We start from the raw sequence: 20146 nt of genomic DNA on the forward strand, positions 1-20146 counted from the left end.
TTAAAAATCTCTTACCTAATATATACAAGAAGCTTGTTGCCCATAACAACTTGCTCATCTAAAACAGAAAAGTATCTTTAGCAATTCTCTCTCAAAAGCTTTTCAGAAATATAATCTTTATGTGGAAACAACAACAAAAAGTCCTTTGGCATTTAAGGTGCTCTAGGTATATTCCCAAACAACAGAAAAGTGAGATAAGACCACTGTAATTAATACTTTTTTTTTTAAGAATTTCTAATAGATTCTTTTCACAGACACAAAATCAGTCAGTCATTCAAGGGTACACATACAAGAAAAGGTGTAAACCTTGTATAGGGATCTATGTATTGTTGGCTTAACTAATAGCTTGGGCCAAGAGAAGGTATTGAATAAGCAATGATTTGACAAATTAACTAATTAATATTGAGCTATAATTATAATGCCTTCTCATTTGTAACATGGACTCTTACTACTTACAATATTCTAGGCTAAAAAGGTCACTGTTCACATATGTTTAAGAAACTTAAGACCAAACACTCTTTATGACCTTTTGTATCCTAAAGTTATATCTAAGATGTAACATTCTGTCATCTGGTAGTATAAATTTATTTCTTGGCTAAAAGAAACTGGAAACATAATTAGACCAAGTTTTAGGGCAAAAGATCAAAGTTAACAAAGAATAGTATAAGAGCATCAAGAAGGGGCGAAGTGATCAGCAATCCTTATGGTTGGTAGGAATTTATGGTTGGTAATACTGCTGAACTGAAATTTTTGACAAGAATACTGGAATAATGCAAGCAAGTGTACATATCTTAATCAATAATCCTTTGTAAAGACTCCAAGTCTGTGTTGTTGTACATGCAAACAAACTTGAATTGCTCAAAATTACATGAATAATTACATTGTTTCAATTCCAAATATTTTTTCCAATCAATAAACTTTTACTTTTGTAGAGAAGTTTTAATCATGTTACAGCAAAATTGAGACAGAGGTATAGAGATTTCTTGTATATCCCTCATTCCTATACCACACAACCTCCACCACTACCAACACCCTGCACCAGTGAGCCCTTTCTTGTCATCAATAAACATACACTAGTGTATCATCACCACCTAAGTCCTCAGTTCACAGTAAGGCTCACTTTTGGTGCTGCACACTCTACAGTGTGTCATTCGCTCAGTCGTGTTCACCTCTTTGCGACCCCATGGTCTGTCCATAGAATTCTCCAAGACACTGGAGAATTCCACTCCAAGAACACTGGAGTGGACTGCCATTCCCTTCTCCAGGAGACCTTCCTGACTCAGGGAACGAACCTGGGTCTCCTGCATTGCAGGCAGATTCTTTACCATCTGAGCTACCATCTGAGCTGTACAGGAAGCCCTGTACACTCTATGGGTTTTGACAAATGTATAGTAACATATATCCACCATTATAATATCACAGAACAGTTTCACTGCCCTAAAAATCCTCTGCTCTACCTGTTTGTCCCTCCATTCCCTTTAACCCCTAACAAATGCTGATTCTTTTATTGTCTCCATAGTTTTGCCTTTTGCATCATGTCATATAATTGGAATCCTAAGCCATCGCCTTTTCAGACTGGCTTCTTTCACTCAGTTATGCATTTAATTTTCCTCCACATCTTTTCATGGTTTGATAGCTCATTTATTTTTGGTACTTAATGATACTTCATTGTATGGATATACCAAGTTTATTCACTCATTCACCCACTAAAGAACATCTTGCTTGCTTCCAAGTTTAGGCAGTTATGAAGAGAGCTACTACACATTTGTGGTGACGCCTTTGTGGAGACAGATTTTCAACTCCTTTGGGTAAAGGAGTGCAGTTGCTAGATCATATAATAAAAGCACATTTAGTTCTATAAGGAATTGCCAAACTGTCTTCCACAGTGGCAATACCATTTTGCATTTCCACCAGCAATAAATGAGAGTTCCTATTGCTCCACATCCTAGCCAGCATTTGGTGTTGTTGGTGTTTCATATTTCAGCCATTCTAATGGGGGTGTGTGCTGGCACCCCATTGCTGTTTTAATCTGTAATTCCCTAATGGTGCTGAACATCTTTCAATATGCTTACTTGCCATCTGCGTATCTTCTTTGAGATGTCTGTTCAAGTCTTTGTTCATTGTTTAATTGCATTATGCATTTTCTTATTGTCAAGTTTTAAGAGTTATTTATATATTTTGGATAACAGTCTTTTGCAAATATTTTCTCCCAGTCTGGATTACCTTCTCATTCTCTTGATGATGTCGTTTGCAGAGCAGAAGTTTTTAAAGAAGCACAGCTTATCAATTACTTCTTTCATGGATAATAATCTTTCTTTCATGGATAGTGCTGTATCTAAAAATTCATTACCATGACTACAGTCAACTAAATTACTGCCTGTGTTGTCTTCTAGATATTTTACAGTTTTGCATTTTCCAATTACGTCTATGGTCCACTGTGAGTTAATTTTTGTGAAAGCTGTAAGGTCTGTGTCTAGACTCACTAGATTCACATTTGCTCCTTGGAAGAAAAGCTATAACCAACCTAGACAGCATATTAAAAAGCTGTCATTTTGCAGGTGGATATCCAGTTTTTCCAGCACCATTTGTTGAAAAGACTATCTTTACACCAAAAGCTTCTTCAAAGATTAGTCAACTATGAGAGTCTACTGCTGAGCTATTTTGTTCTACCAATCTATTTTTATATTCTTTTGGCAAAATCACATTGTCTTGATTATAGTGAAAGTGAAGTTGCCCAGTCGTGTCCGACTCTTTGCAACACCATGGACTGTAGCCTATCAGGCTTCTCCATCCATGGGATTTTCCAGGCAAGAGTACTGGAGTGGGTTGCCATTTCCTTCTCTAGCGGATCTTCCTGACCCAGGGATCAAGACTGGGTCTCCTGCATTGCAGGCAGATGCTTTACCCTCTGAGCTAGGTTTACATTAAATCTGAAAGTTAGGTAGTGTCAGTCCTCCAACTTTGTTCTTCTCTCTCAATACTATTTTAGCTATCCTGCGTCTTTTGTTTCTCCATATACATTTCAGAATAAGACTATTAATATCCAAAAATAACTTGCTGGGATTTTGATTGGGATTGCACTGAACCTGTAGATCAGTTTGGTACAAAATGACATCATGACAGCCTAGAGTCTTCCTATTCATGAACACAGAATATCTTTCCAATTATTGAGTTCTTTGATATCTTTCATCAGAGTTTCATAGTTGTCCTCATTTAGATCTTGTATATACTTTGTCAGATTTATACATAAGGGTACTAACATAAATGGTATTTATACCATGAAATACAATGAAATTAAAAAGACTCTTGCTCCTTGGAAGAAAAGTTATGACCAACCTAGACAGCATATTAAAAAGCAGAGACATTACTTTGCCAACAAAGGTCCATCTAGTTTAAGCTATGGTTTTTCCAGTAGTCATGTATGGATGTGAGAGTTGGACTATAAAGAAAGCTGAGTGCTGAAGAATTGATGCTTTTGAACTGTGGTGTTGGAGAAGATTCTTGAGTGTCCCTTGGACTGCAAGGAGATCAAACCAGTCTATCCTAAAGGAGATCAGTCCTGAATATTGACTGTAAGGACTGATGCTGAAGCTGAAGCTCCAATACTTTGGCCACCTGATGCGAAGAACTGACTCACTGGAAAGGTTGAGTGGGATGCTGGGAAAGGTTGAAGGCAGGAGGAGAAGGGGACAACAGAAGATGAGATGGTTGGATGGCATCAACAACTTGATGGGCATGAATTTGAGCAAGCTCTGGGAGTTGCTGATGGACAGGGAACCCTGGTGTGCTGCAGTCCATGGGGATGCAAAGAGTCGGACACGACTGAGTGACTGAACTGAACGGATAAATGGCAGTGTGCTTTTATTTTTGAATTCCACTTGTTCACAGAAGGTATATAGTAAAGTGACTGCCTTTTGTATATTAACTTTGTATCTGCAAACTTGCAACAACTGCTAATCACTTCCAGGAGTTTTGGGGTCAATTCTTTCAGACTTTCTACATAAATGATCAAGTTACCTGTAAACAGTTTTATTTCTTCCTTCCCAATCCACATACCTTTTATTTCCTTTTCTTATCCTTTGGACTAGCTAAGACTTTCGGCATCATGTTGAAAAGCAGTGGTAAGAAAAGGACATCCTTGCCTTGCTCCTCACCACTAAGTTTCTCACCAATAAATATGACATTAGCTGTAGGTATTTTGTAGATGTTCTTTATCAAGTTCCACAAGTTTTCCTCTATTCCTAATTTGCTGAGTTTTTATCATGAATAGAAGTGGAACTTCGTTAAATGTTTTTTCAGCATCTACTGATATGATCGTGTGATTTTTCTTCTCTCATTCTACTGATGTGATGAAATACATTAATTGACTTTCAAATGTTGAAGCAGCCTTGCGCACCTGGGATAAACCTCACTTGGTTGTGGTGTATAATTCTTTTTATAACTTGACAGATTCAATTTGCTAATATTTTTTTGAAAATTTTTGTTTTTATATTCATGAGAGATATTGGTCTGTAAGTTTTATTTCCTTACAATGTCTTGGTTTTGGTATCAGGCCTCATAGAAAAAGCTAGAAAATATTCCCTGAGTTCCATCTTCTGAGAGATTGTAGACAATTGGTATAATTTCTCCCTTAAATTTAAGTTTAGCAAAATTCATCAGTGAAACACACTGGACCTAGTGTTTTCTGTTTTTGAAGGTTATTAATAACTGGTTCAATTTCTTTAATAGGTACAGGCTTATTCAGATTATCTATTTCTTCTTATGTGAGTTTTGGCAAATTGCATTTTTCAAAAAATTGGCCTGTTTCATTAGGGTTATCAAACTTACAGGCATAGAATTGTCCATAATACTCTTTTATTATTACTCTTCTAATGCCCATAGGATCTGGACAGCTATCCCTTCTTCCATTTCTGACATTAGTAATTTTGTGTCTTCTCTCCTTTTTATCCAAGCTAGCCTGGCTAGAGGCTCAGATTTGATTGATCTTTCCAAAGAAAGAGCTTTTGGTTTTCACCAACACTCCCCTCACATAAACAATTTTCTCAACTGATCTCTTAGTTTCAGTTTTATTAATTTCTGCTCTAATTTTCATTATTTTTCTTTTGCTCACTTTGACTTAATTTGTTCTTTTTCTAAATTCCTAAGGTAGAAGCTTAGAGTACTGATTTTAGATTTTTCTTCTTCTCTAATATATGCATTCAATGTTATAAATTTCCCTCAAAGCTCTGCATTAGCTGCATCTCACAAATTTTTAAGTATTTTCATTTATTTCAAAATACTGTTAAATTTCTCTTGAGATTTCTCCTTTGTCCATGTATTATTTAGAAGTGTGTTGTTTAATCTCCAAGTGTTTGGAGACTTCCCAGCTTTCTTTCTGGAGAAGGAAATAGCAACCCACTCCAGTACTCATGCCTGGAAAATCCCACGGACGGAGGAGCCTGGTAGGCTGCAGTCCATGGGGTCTCGAAGAGTCGGACACGGCTGAGCGACTTCACTTTCATTTTCATGCATTGGAGAAGGAAATGGCAACCCACTCCAGTGATCTTGCCTGGAGACTCCCAGGGATGGGGGAGCCTGGTGGGCTGCTGTCTCTGGGGTCACGCAGAGTCGGACACAACTGAAGCGACTTAGCAGCAGCAGCAGCTTTCTTTCTCTTAGTATTTTCTAGTTTAATTCTATTATGGTCTGACAGCAGGATTTATATGATTTCTATTCTTTTAAATTTATTGTGCTTTATGAACCAGAACGTGGAGTTTTTTATATTCTGCTTTCATCTTTGCTACATATATACATGAAAGGTAATTTTCAAGTTTGTTTCAAAAGGATTAGTTTCAGGGCTACTGAAAAGGGATTAAGAATAAACAGGGATTAAGACTCTACCAAATGATCTTCCCCGTTCCTGTCCTTACAGAAAGAAAAAACTATAAAGCCTAGACATGATATGAAAAGCTACCTGAAGGTACTGAAAAGGGAACAGAAGTAGTAGACAAATCTGGTGGGAAGTTCACATTCTCTGGGAACAGGACAGACTGGCACCCACGCAGTAACTGCACACAGAAGCTGCAACAGAAGGAAAACTAATCTTTCTGGGAGAGGGGACCAGAAAAGTGAAGGAAACCATGAATGTGGAAGAGACTAGTGAAATCTCAAAATAGAAAGAGTCAAAGAGGGGATCTTCAAACTATCTACCCATATTAGTGACTGATCCCTAAGCTGCTGTGTATGAACAACATTCAGAGCAGCTCATCCAGAAAGAAAAGGTCAGAACCAAGAAGAGAGTTCACCCCTGAAGGTCCTAGAGTAGTTGGTTTCAGTGTGGAGTTCATGTGCTCAGAGGAGAGGAGACAGGGACGTGCACAAGTAAATTACCATCACTGGAGGTTTGCAGTCTGAGACCAAGTGCAGTCTGTGTGCCAAGCATAGAAGCAGCTGGGGGCTCACGTGGGAAAACCAGCAATCTTTCTGGCTGGGGAGCTTGAGAAGTTAGGTGATGTGAACAGTCAAAAGACTGGCAGAATCTTATAAAAAAGTAAGCCAGAGAGAGGATCTCCAAACTTGATTACCTTCATTATCGACTGACCCTTAAGCCACATAGGTGGAACAGAATCAAAGCAAAACAGCTAAGGACAAAGGACCTTTGGAGAAGAGACTGGAGCCACAACAGAAACAGAATTTGCAATTCAAGCCCAGCCAAGAAAATTACCTGATAAAACAACGAGAAAAAATTATTGGTGGAAAAAATTTACAGAATCCAGAATCTCCATAATGTAACATTCAAATATTCAGGATACAATCTAAAATATTTCATCATATTTCATGTGATGAAACAAGAAAATAAAACATTATGTTTTTCTTAAGGGAAAAGAAAATCAAGTCCAAACCTGAAATGAACAAAATGTTAGAACTGATAAGAATTTTAAATCAACTATTATATTTCTCCTCAATGAAACAAAACAAAATATGTTTCAACACATGAAAATTTGAACAGATAAACGGAGAGATGCTGGAGAGAAACAGAAGCAATAAAAAAGAACCTAAAGAAAATTACAGAACTATAAAATATGATCATGGAAGATAAATATTCAGAGTGGATTTAACAGCTGAGTTGACATGAGAGAGAGTGAACCTGAAGGCAGAGCAACAGAAACCATCCAAGGACAAGGACAGAGAGGAAAAAGGCCAAACCAAACAAAAGCAAAAGCCAGATGGACTGACCTATAAGATGATGAAGGGAGAACCTCCAATAATCTGCTCCTCCATGAAAGCAAAGAGAACACTGGCAGATATGATCAAAATCAACTTTTCCAGAACTCTCGAAATTACTTAAGGCTTCCAATAATCCTGCTGCTGCTGCTGCTAAGTCGCCTCAGTCGTGTCCGACTCTGTGTGACCCCATAGAGGGCAGCCCACTAGGCTCCTCTGTCCCTGGGATTCCCCAGGCAAGGAAAATGCCTGAATCTCAGTAAGAACAGTGAGCTTCACGGTGGTTTAACATTACCTAGTCCCATTCGCTTTTTCCCAGCTTCACCATAGCTTTGAAACCAACAAACAGTCTTGCAACTGTGGTAGCTATGAAAACCAGCACCCATGCAACCATTCAAGGGGGCAAAATGGGTTCAGAGTGCCCCAAAAGCCCACCCCTTAGAGAACTATCACTGTCTAACCTATCTGGCAGCTCACTTAAAAGCTGCATTCTAGGGCTTATCTTTTTCTGTCCTGACTCAGAGCTTACTCGAAATAAACAGCACTATCCTCAAGCGATATTTAACTTAACAGGTGCCAGAGGTAGTGCACCAGAAGGAACTGATTAAAGACCCACCAGAAAATTTAAAAGGAAAAATTGGAGAATGGAGGTCTTCAGGGGCTTTCAAAATTTCCAAAATATTTCTGGAACTCGAGAAGGACATAGACATGTACAGGTAAAGGGCTGTGGATACATGCAGGAAAGACCTGAAAAGACTTACAACCTAGGCCTGACTTTGAGGATCTGCACAAGCAGGAAGTAAAGGCTAATAAGGCTGAATTGTAAACTCTACTGCAGCATCAGAACTCCAAAATAAAATAAAAGCTGACAGACCTAAAATAAGAAATAGATACTTCAACAATAACATTTAGATACTTCAATACTCATTTTTCAATAATGGATAGAACAATTAGAGGAAGATGAACAGGAAATAGAAGTCTTGAACAAAACTATAGGTCAACTAAATCTAACAGACATCTATAGAACATTCTACTCAACAACAAAACACGTCCATTATTTTCAAGTGCACTTGGGATATTCTCCAGAATAGGCCATATGTTAGGCTGTAAGTTTCAATAAACGAAAAAAATAGAAACCATACAAAGTATGTTCTCTAACTACAATGGAAAAAAGTGAGAAATCAGTATCAGAAGGAAATGTGAGAAATCCAAAAATATGTGGAAATTAAATAACATACTTCTAAATAACCAATATCTCAAGGCAAATTATTGGAGAAGGAAATGGCAACCCACTCCAGTGTTCTTGCCTGGAGAATCCCAGGGACGGGGGAGCCTGGTGGGCTGTCGTCTATGGGGTCGCACACAGTCGGACACGACTGAAGCGACTTAGCAGCAGCAGCAGCAAGGCAAATTAGAAAATACTTCAAGATGAATGAAAATAAAGATACAAGAGACACAACTTACGGAACATAGCTAAAACATTGCTTAGAGATATTTGCAGCTATAAACACCTATTAAAAAAAAAGGGAAGAAAGAGTTCAAATCAATAATCTAGACTTTTACCTCAAGAAACTAAAATAAATAAATAAATAAACCCAAGGCAAGATGAAATAAATAACAAAGGCTAAGCAGAAATAAATGAAAGAGCAAAGAAAAATAATATCACTAAGATCAAAATCAGTTCTTTGGGGAAAAAAAACAATAAAATTGACAAACCTTTAGCTAGACAGATCAAGAAGAGAAAAGACTCAAATTACAAATATTAGTAATAAGAGACATCACTATAAACCTTATAAAAACAGAAAGAATTATAAGAGAACACCATAACCACTATATGCCAACATATTAGATAACAGATTAAATGGATAAATTCCTAGAAATACAAAACCTACCAAAACTGACTCAAAAAGAAATGAATAATATGAACAGACTTAACAAGCAGAGACTGAACTAGTAATTTAAAAACTTCCAACAAAAAATATTCCAGGCTCACATGGTTTTATTAATGAATTCTACCACACATTTAAAGAATTAACACCAATCCTTCAAAACCTCTTCCAAAAGACAGAAGAGTGAACACTTCCCAACTCATTTCATGAGCAAGTATACCAAGATATAAAATATACTTGATACTAAGACCAAAAAAGAAAAGATATGAAAAGAAAATTATATACACCGTTTTTGTGTTTCCTATCTAGAGAATATCCTTTAGTATTTGTTGGAGAGATAACTAAATAGACATTTCTCCAAAGAAGACATACAGATGGCTAACAAACACATGAAAAGATGCTCAACATCACTCATTATCAGAGAAATGCAAATCAAAACCACTATGAGGTACCATTTCACGCCAGTCAGAATGGCTGCTATCCAAAAGTCTACAAGCAATAAATGCTGGAGAGGGTGTGGAGAAAAGGGAACCCTCTTACACTGTTGGTGGGAATGCAAACTAGTACAGCCACTATGGAGAACAGTGTGGAGATTCCTTAAAAAACTGGAAATAGAACTGCCTTATGATCCAGCAACCCCACTGCTGGGCATATACACTGAGGAAACCAGAATTGAAAGAGACACATGTACCCCAATGTTCATCGCAGCACTGTTTATAATAGCCAGGACATGGAAGCACCCTAGATGTCCATCAGCAGATGAATGGGTAAGAAAGCTGTGGTACATATACACAATGGAGTATTACTCAGCCATTAAAAAGAATACATTTGAATCAGTTCTAATGAGATGGATGAAACTGGAGCCTATTATACAGAGTAAAGTAAGCCAGAAAGAAAAACACCAATACAGTATACTAACGCATATATATGGAATTTAGAAAGACGGTAACAATAACCCTGTATAGGAGACAGCAAAAGAGACACTGATGTATAGAACAGTCTTTTGGACTCTGTGGGAGAGGGAGAGGGTGGGATGATTTGGGAGAATGGCATTGAAATACGTATAATATCATATATGGAACGAGTTGCCAGTCCAGGTTCGATGCACGATACTGGATGCTTGGGGCTGGTGCACTGGGACGACCCAGAGGGATGGTATGGGGAGGAAGGAGGGAGGAGGGTTCAGGATGGGGAACACAGGTATACCTGTGGCGGATTCATTTCAATATTTGGCAAAACCAATACAATATTGTAAAGTTTAAAAATAAAATAAAATTTTAAAAATAAATAAATAAAAAATAAAATAAAATACCCCAAGAAAAAAAGAAAATTATAGAACAATATCTTTTATGAAGACAGCCATAAAAAATTCTTAGAAAAATTTAGCAAACTCAATCTTAAAACATGTAAAAACAATTATATTGTGACCAAGTGAGATTTATTCCAAGAACGTAAGACTGACTTAGCATACAAAAATGAATCAAGCTTATAAACCATATCAATAAAATAAAGGATAAAATCCACAAGATTATCTTAACAGATGCAGAAAAAAGCATTTGATAAAATCCAACCATTCCATGTTAAAAACACTCAAATTAGGAACAGAAGGCAACTTTCTCAAAATGATAAGGCCATCTATGAAAAACCCACAATTAACATCATATTCATGGCATCCAGTCCCATAACTTCATGGCAGATAGTTGGGGAAACAGTGCAAACAGTGGCTGACTTTATTTTGGGGGGGCTCCAAAATCACTGCAGATGGTGACTGCAGCCATGAAATTAAAAAACGCTTACTCCTTGTAAGGAAAGTTATGACCAGCCTACACAGCATATTAAAAAGCAGAGACATTACTTTGTCAACAAAGGTCTGTCTAGTCAAGGCTATGGTTTTTCCAGTAGTCATGTATAGATGTGAGAGTTGGACTATAAAGAAAGCCGAGCGCTGAAGAATTGATGCTTTTGAACTGTGGTGTTGGAGAAGACTCTTGAGAGTCCCTTGAACTGCAAGGAGATCCAACCAGTCCATCCTAAAGGAGATCAGTCTTGGGTGTTCACTGGAAGGACTGATGTTGAAGCTGAAACTCCAATACTTTGGCCACCGGACGCAAATAGCTGACTCATTTGAAAAGACCCTGATGCTGGGAAAGATTGAGGGTAGGAGGAGAAGGGGACCACAGAGGATGAGATGGTTGGATGGCATCACCAACTCAATGGACATGAGTTTGGGTAAACTCCGGGAGCTGTGATGGATAGGGAGGCCTAGCGTGCTGTTGTTCACGGGGTTGCAAAGAGTCAGACATGACTGAGCAACTGAACTGAATTGAACTTAATGGTAAAAAACTGAATGCTTTCCCCCTTAGGCAGAAAAAGCTAAGGATGTCCATTCTTGCCACTTCTGCTCAACACTGTATTGGAGGTTCTAGCCAGATCAATTAGGGGGGAAAAATAAAAGGAATTCAGATCAGAAAGGAAGAAGTAAAATTAACTTTATTAACAGATGACATGATCATATAGGTGAAAAATTCCAAAGAATCCATTTTAAAAATGAGAACTGGTGAATGAAGGATGCAGGTACAAGATCAATATAAAAATCAACTTTACTGCAAATACCCTGGTGGTCCGATTGTTAGGACTCAACACTCACTTCTGGGGCTGGGGTTCAAATCCTAGTTGGGAAACTCAGATCCCGCAAGCTGCTGGTATTGCCAAAAAAAAAAAAAATTTAATTTTATTTCTATACACTGCCAATGAACATTCTGTAAATGAAATTTTTTAAAAATACATTTATAATAGCATCAAACTAAATAAGCTAGGAATAGATTCAGCAAAAGAAGAAGTATATGACTTGTACACTGAAAATTGCAACACTGAAAGAAATTAAACAAGACCAAACAAATGGAAAGATAGACCGTGTTCATGGAACTGGAAGATGTAATAATGCTAAAATAGCAACAGTCCCCAAATTGATCTATCAATTCAAAGCAATCTTCTCCCCAAATTGATCTATCAATTCAAAGCAATCTTTATCAAAGTCTCAGCTGTCTTTCTGCAGAAGTTGAGAAAATAAACTGATTTTAAAAGACCAAAATAAATGGAAAATATATATCCATAGGTTAGAAGACTCTACATTAAGATGGCAATCCCCTCCCCACCAAAACTAACCTAAGAATCAATGCAACCCCAAACAAAATTCAAGTAAGCTTTTTAAAAGAAACTGATAAGCGGATTTTTAAAGGTCATTCAGGAAGGCAAAGGGCCTTTTATTCTGAAAAAGAATAAAGCTGGAAGACTAAAGATACCTGATTTTAAGACCTACTACAAAGTTACAATCAAGACAGTGTATATTGGCACTGGGCTTCTCAGGTGGCACTAGTGGCTAAGAACCTGCCTGCCAATGCAGGAGAGGTAAGAGACACGAGTTCGATCCCTCGGTTGAGAAGATCCCCTGGAGGAGGAAATGACAACCCACTCCAGTATTCTTGCCTGGAGGAACCCCATGGACAGAGGAGCCTGGTGGGATACAGTCCATAGGGTCGCAGAGTTGGACACAACTGAAGCAACTAAGCACTGACATACAGGCCAATGGAATGTAGCAGAAAGTTTGGAAATAAACTCATACAGTCAGTTGACTTTTGACAAAAATCAATTTTTTGCAAAAACAATTTTTTCACAAAAGGTGTGCAGATAATTCAATAGAAACAAGATAATCTTTTCAAAAAATGGTAGAGGAACTAACTGATAACTACAGAGGGAAAAGTCCCTGAACTTCACCTTGCATCATATATGAAAACTGACTCAAAATGTATTACAAAACTGAACAGAAATATTAAAACTATTTTATCTCTAGAAGCAAACAAAAGATAAAATCTTTATGATGTTGAGTTGGACAAAGATTTCTTAAACAGAACACCAAAAGTCAAAAACTACAGAAAAACAAAATAATAAAACGGACCTCATGAGGACTGAAAACTTTTGTTCTTTAAAAACATGGTTAAGAAAACAAAACAGTAAGCAATAGACTGGGCACAAAATTTTGTGAAACACATACTTAAAAAGGCCTTATATCCAGACTACATAAGGACTCTAAAAGGCTCTGGTGGAGATTTCACACACCCAGAATTCAATAATACGAAGTCAAATAACATCTCTTCTCTACCTTTCTAGAAAGTGCTAAAAGATTTAAATGGATGACTCATACAAAAAACAAAAAATACGTGAATGGGCAAAAGCACAAGAAAAGATGCTGAACATCACTAACCATGAGGGAAATAAAAATTTAAACCACAATGAGATACCATTATCCACCCACTTAGAATGGCTAAATATTTTTAAAGACTGACAACACCAAGTGCTTGCAAAGATATGGAGCTATCAGAACTCTCTCGTACTGCTGATGGGAATGTAAAACGGTATACTCATTTTGAAAAACCAAACAGCAATACTTCAGAAAGTAAAACATATATTTACTATACAATCCATCCATTCTAATTCTAGATAGCTGTCCAAGAAGAATGAACACATGCCCAAGAAAACTTATTCACAGCTATGGGTCAGCAATGGGGGATAAGAACAACATAAGGGATACCTGTGGTGATGAAACTGTTCTGTACTGTGACTGTATCAGTGTGACTACTTGGTTGTGATACTCTGCTTTAGTTTTGTAAAATGTTACCACTGCTATGTGAGATGATGGATGTTCAGTAAACTTATCATGATAATCATTTCATGGTGTATGTAAATCAAATCATTATGCTGTACACCCTAAACTTATTCAGTGTTGTATGTCAATTGTATCTCAATAAAACTGGAAGAAAAAAAAAAAAAATGTTACCACTGAGGGAAAATGGGTAAACAGTATGCAGGATCTCTGGGTCATTTCATACCATTGCATGTGAATCTACAATTTCCTCATAATAAAAAGTTTAATTAAAAACATAACAAAACTCATTCACAGATGGAGCAGCATTACTTATAACAGCTCCAAAACAGAAGCAAATGGATCCTTCAACTGATGAATAGATAAACCAATGACAATGGATTACCATTTTCAGCAACTAAAGGGAACAAAATTATATATGCAACAACAAGGATGAATCTCAAAAACACTGTGCTAACTGAAATAAATAAAACACCAAAACTAAATACTATGTAATTCTATTTACATGAACAGTAGTTAAAAAAAAAAAAAAACAGTAGGTCAGAAATTGCCAGGGGATGGGACTATGGGAAGCAGAGTACAAGGGACAGAAGGAAACCTTTTAGTGTGGAATTATATAGCTCCTTCTACAATTTGAATATGTCAGTTGTTACATGATCATGTACAATTATCAAAATTTACACTGTACACATAAAATTGGTGAAATCTGTGTTATTTAAATAATATTTTTAAACACAAAAAAGAGAAAAACATTAAGGCTTAGAAAATTAATACCTGTTAGCGTCTTTCCTGCATTCAAAGGAGGTGCAATGACTCTGAAAAGTTTCTGCATGAAAATTAATAGAACAATCAACATCATCTTTAAAAAAATATTTCAAAAAATTATTAAAATCTTATGCTATAATCGCCTTTCTCTGATTGAATTAGTCATTTGCTATTAAGATTAAATACAAAAACTTTTAATGTGGACATAAACTGTTTCAGTAGAATCACTAGGAAATAATCATTGTTGTCATATTCCTCACTGAAAGAAACCATTTAACAAATACCAGTTAGAAGAAAGTCTTTGTTGAGAACATTATTTCTAATATAAGCTATCCTCAGACTCCTAAAAGAGCTTTATTCTTTTAAAAATAGTAAGCAAATCAAAGGATTAGTAGCCCACCAAAACAATAAGATTACTGTAAGCTGAAAACATGTGAACAATCAGCAGCCACAGAAAAAGACATTGAAATGGAAGCAGAGCCTATGAAAATATAAGATTTTCTTGTATTTTCTTGTAGGCCAACTACGCTGGCCTTCCTGGGAGGGAGTTTACTGTTTTGGGAGAAGACAGGCCCTTAGCGCTGGGAAGTGGGGCAAATCCAACTATTCATTAGTATCCAAAACCCCAATAAAGCTCTTCATATTTTCCAAGGAAAACTAAATCCCTCCCCCCTCACATCCCAAGTTTCATTAAACTGGTAGATAAGCCTCTCCCTCTGGCTGTTTAGCGATTCACTCATTTCTGAGTTCTCCCAGTACAAGTGTGAAGAAACCTTGTCTTTTACTCTGTCAATCTGTTCACTGTCAGTTAATTCACAGTCTTCTCCCCACCATTCGGATTTCAGTTGGTAGAGAAAAAGTTTTCCCTCCCAACACAAGGCACTATTATGTTAGAAGCAGCCAAAACTAGAACTAAGGAAAGATTTCAGAGACTATGGTAATCATCTCAAGTATGATGACACTGTCTTTCATTCTAGAAAAACTAGAAAATTTCAAAAGGCAATACAGTTTCTTTTTTTTTTTAAGTTTTAGTTCACATTAGAGTACAGTTGATTTACAGTGTTGTGTTGAGGGAGGAAAGGAACAGACTGAGCTGACTCCATCTTGAAAAAGAAGGAAGCTCCATCTTGCACTTTCAGTGAGCTTTGGACTTATGTGCCTGGTAGCCAAGGGGATAACATACCTACGGCCAAACTGGCCTCTTGGACTGATAAACACCAGATTCCAAACCAAGAATTCCCGTTGCCAAAAAGAATGTAATAATCCCCTATGTAGTCAATCACCTTTGTAATCTTTATGACACCCACTGGTGTAGGCTACAATGTATAACTAGCCGACCCTTCTGATTATGAATCATGGCTGTAACCTGATTGTATCTCCCCTTAACACTTTCCAGTCTAGGTTTAAGGAATGTGGGGATGTGGGCTTGAGCAGTACACTTAAGGTATATAAGGTTTTCACAAAAGTCGGTCGGGGTCCTTGGCTAAGAGGAGACTCTGCCTTGGGCCCACTGGTGTAATAAACGGCACTCCACTGTCTGCACTGTCCTTCTGAGTGAGCTTGCTTCCCGGAACGCATGGCTACAACAGTGTTAGTTTCAGGTGTCCAGCAAAGTGCTTTAGTTATACATATACACGTATCTATTCTTTTCAGATTCTTTTAATTTGGACCTCTTTAAACTGAAGTAACTAAACTTTAAACACTAAATAGTGATTTCTTTACAGGCAGAGAATTATAAAAGGGCAATTACAGGATGCCTCTAACTTCCCACTGCTAAAATCTCCAAATAACTATTTAACAACAAACACCAAGCTCCTGCTGAAAGTCATTAAACTTGAAAACTACTCAACAAAAAACAAGGCAACCTCAACAGTAAAGTGTTCCATCTGAGATGCATAGCTATAAATACAAACCAGATTCTGAGCAATAAAAAATCCACACAAAACAGAAACTTCAAAAGCAGCAATAACAAAACCCCACAACCATTTTTATCACAACATACAATGCATCAAATCAGAATCTGTTTGCAGGGATTATTTTGAGAGAAACTAGAAACTGCATTAATTATTTCTAATTGTGGTTTAATAGTGTAATTGTGGTTTAAAAATGGAGAACATTTTTGCATGCACAGAGGTCATGGACCTCACTGAAGAGGCAGCTGAGAGGTGTTCAAATTTGAAACACAGACAATCAAAATCAAAACCAGTGCGGGAAGGCTGTGGCACTCTTCTGGAAAATGACCAAGAGAAAAGAAGTACACAAAACTTAAGGAGTTATGAACTAAAGGGATATTCACCTTCCAAGTGAAAAGAAAACTGAAATATCATGGAATGACTGCTGACTTAAATAATACTGTAAATGCTTTCAGATGTTTATTAAATATGCAAAAATGCTGACTGGATGCCTTCCAGAGACGCCTGATCTTCTGACCCAGGTAATGCAGTTACTGTAATAACACGGTGGGCTGGCAGGGCACTGCATGTGTGCTAAGTCCCTTCGGTCATGTCTGACTCTTTGAGACTCTATGGACCGTAGCCCACCAGGCTCCTCTGTCCATGGGATTCTTCAGGCAAGAATACTGGAGTACGTTGCCATTTCCTCTTCCAGGGGATCTTCCTGACATACGCACAATCTATAACCCTTAATTCTGTCTTCAAATTTAAAGGAACTAACATGATGGAGACAGGTTTGTTTCTTTTAAAAATAAACCCAAAAGATTTTTAGGTGCTCTTTTCTAATGGTAAGGATAATAAGAAATTCTAATGAATGCTAGAAAATCCTGAAATGGGAAAAGCAACAAATTAGCTATTAATAAATAATGACCTCTCACCATTTTCAGGAGTTTCCCCTAGCAGAATACAGCTACAAAACAGCATTACTCAATCGTACCATTACTCCATATAGAGTAATAGAGTATTACTCTACTATAGAATTGAATAATTATTCATTATTAATAAATAATAATTAAATAATTATTCCATAGTATAGAATAAATTTCTTATAACTTTTGGAAAAGCTACAATAATATGAAAATCTTTTAGAAAAAAAACGTAGAGTCTCACAGGCTTTTATCTATTGTTCCCTGGGATTTAAACACCTACTTATGCAGATAAAAAGAATGAAATGGCATATACGTATATGAAGGTGTAAAATTATAAAGACTATCTAAAGTCCTGAACAACAATGGGTGCAAGTCTAATAAACCTACAAGACAATTTAAAGTGACTGGATGAAAACAAACTATTCAAAGCAAATGGAGAGAAGCGAAAAAACATTAATAGACAATATTAAATATGTGTACAAATTAGGAAGAATCTTACCTCCATTGGACTAATAAATTCATTCATGCCTCTGTTGTAGACATAGATCATAGCATCATATAGTCGATTTTCCCAACACATGAGAACTATCTGTAAAAAGGAAATGTTGCTTGGTCCATACAATTTAGTAAGTCTCACCAATTATTTTCCTCAAAGCTTTAATTATGGGGAAGATTTTGAATTCTCTTTCCTAATTTTTCTTATTCCTTCTCTGAAAAAAAAATCTGAAATTAAAGTACTCAAACACAATGCCAGGGTAAGAGCTGTTGTAGGTTCGATGTTACTTTAAATAGTATAATAGCTACTTTTAAACATCCTCCAATATATGATTTTATTTCTTCTCTATCCTCCCCCTTTCCATATCCATTCTACCTTTGGTCACTAGTTCTACAAATATTTACCAAACATTTATATTCAGATCCTCTCCTTGGCATTGGGATAATACATAAGACAAATCCAGATCTAGTCTCTACCCTGACAGTGCTTCCATTCATCCTGGACACTCACCAAAAGAAGGGACACAAAATGGTAAGTGAATTATGACTTGGGGAAGATACTCAATTATGCAAATAGTTCATTTACAAATGTGTTAAGTCTATAAAGGAAACTGTCTTGGTCTGGAGTATTCAGAAGGTCATCCCTGAGGGAGCAATATTTAAGTTAGGACCTAACGGATACATGAAATTAAAAGACGCTTGCTTCTTGGAAGAAAAGCTATGACAAACCTAGGCAGCCTATTAAAAAGCAGAGACATTACTTTGTCGTCAAAGTTTCATATAGTCAAAGCTATGGTTTTTCCAGTAGTTACGTATGGATGTGAGAGCTGGACAATAAAAAAGGCTGAGTGCCAAAGAATTGATGCCTTCGAAATGTGGTCCTGGAGAAGACTTTTGAGAGTCCCTTGGACAGCAAGGAGATCAAACCAGTCAATCCTAAAGGAAACCAACCCTGAATATTCACTGGAAGGAGTGATGCTGAAGCTCCAATACTTTGGCCACCTGATGTGAAGAGCTAACTCAATGAAAAAGACCCCAATGCTGGGAAAGACTGAAGACTAGAGGAGAAGGGGTGACAGAGGATGAGACAGTTGGGTGGCATCACCAATTCAACAGACATAAGTATGAGCAAACTCTGGGAGATGGTAGAGCACAGAGAAGCCTGGAGTGCTGAAGTCCATGCGGTCGCAGAGTCAGACACGACTGAGTGACTGAACAAGAGATGCATGTATGTAAGCCAAAGGCAGAGGAGAAAACAAGGGGTTTTGCAGGCAGAAGGAGCAGAAAGGAGGAAAGGAGCTTGAAGTGGTTAAGGATGAAGAGAAATCAATTTGAGAAAATAGAAAGAGGAACAGAGATGACTGGAAGGATCAAGTTCAGTTGCTCAGTCGTGTTCAACTCTTTGCAACCCCATGGACTATAGCCTACCAGGCTCCTCTGTCTACGGAATTTTCCAGGCAACAACACTGGAGTGGGTTGTCATTTCCTCCTCCAGGGGATCTTCCTGACCCAGGAATTGAATCCATGTCTCCTGCATTGGCAGGTGGGTTTTTTTTTTTTAACCACTGAGTCACCTGCGAAGCTCTGACTTGAAGTATGTAGTACATCACACTCTGTTCCTATGAGAGCTAAATTATAGTAGTGAGTGACAGGAGAAGACTGAAGTAGAAGAGCAGAGGTCAAAAAAGGGGAATGGTAAGGAACAGCCAAAGAGGTTCAGAGGGAAAATGGAAGTGAGGTGTCATGGGAGTTTTTCCAGACAAAGGCACGTTCTGGGTCCTCTTCTCCTCCTCTCAGCCAGTGTCAAGGTCATACATATCTTTATAGCTTCCCTAGCCTCCCCTCTGACCCACATATTCAACCACTGACTTGATATCGTCACCTAAATGTCTATGTCTAGTAGTATCTCAAAACTGCAAAATATACCTCCTGATTTTCTCTCCTACACTCAGATCTATCCCAGTCTTCTAATCTTCTTAAAGGAATTACTATCCACCTTGCTTCTCAAGCCAAAATATTAGGCAAGAGTCTTAAATTCTCTCCTTCCACACCTTCAGGTCTGATTCATCAGAAAATGAGTTCTACCTCCAAAATATACCCAAAGTCAAACCATCTCTCTTCACTTCACCACTACCATCTCTGGCCAGTATACCTCCTTTTGACTAGCTCTTAACCAATTTCCTTGCTTCTTCTCTACTTCTCTACTTCCCCATCTGTCATTCTGCTACCCATAAGCAAATCAGAGTAATCTCATTTAAAATCATTTGATGATTTCACATAACACTCAGAATAAAATAGAAAAATCTGTACCCT

General features: G+C 37.3%; 1 protein-coding gene across 2 annotated transcripts in view; it reads right to left on the reverse strand.

The window, feature by feature from the left end:
* Positions 1-20146, reverse strand: part of VPS8 (VPS8 subunit of CORVET complex) — a 295718-nt gene that overhangs the window by 180693 nt on the left and 94879 nt on the right. For both annotated transcript variants that reach the window (XM_070372173.1, XM_070372165.1), the window contains exons 23-25: positions 17838-17927; positions 14527-14578; positions 16-58 (exon numbers count right to left, since the gene is read on the reverse strand). In XM_070372173.1, the coding sequence (XP_070228274.1) occupies positions 16-58; positions 14527-14578; positions 17838-17927 (185 nt within the window). The remainder of the gene's footprint in view (positions 1-15; positions 59-14526; positions 14579-17837; positions 17928-20146) is intronic.

This window comes from Bos mutus, chromosome 1 (genome assembly GCF_027580195.1).
Source record: "Bos mutus isolate GX-2022 chromosome 1, NWIPB_WYAK_1.1, whole genome shotgun sequence".
NCBI lineage: Eukaryota > Metazoa > Chordata > Mammalia > Artiodactyla > Bovidae > Bos > Bos mutus.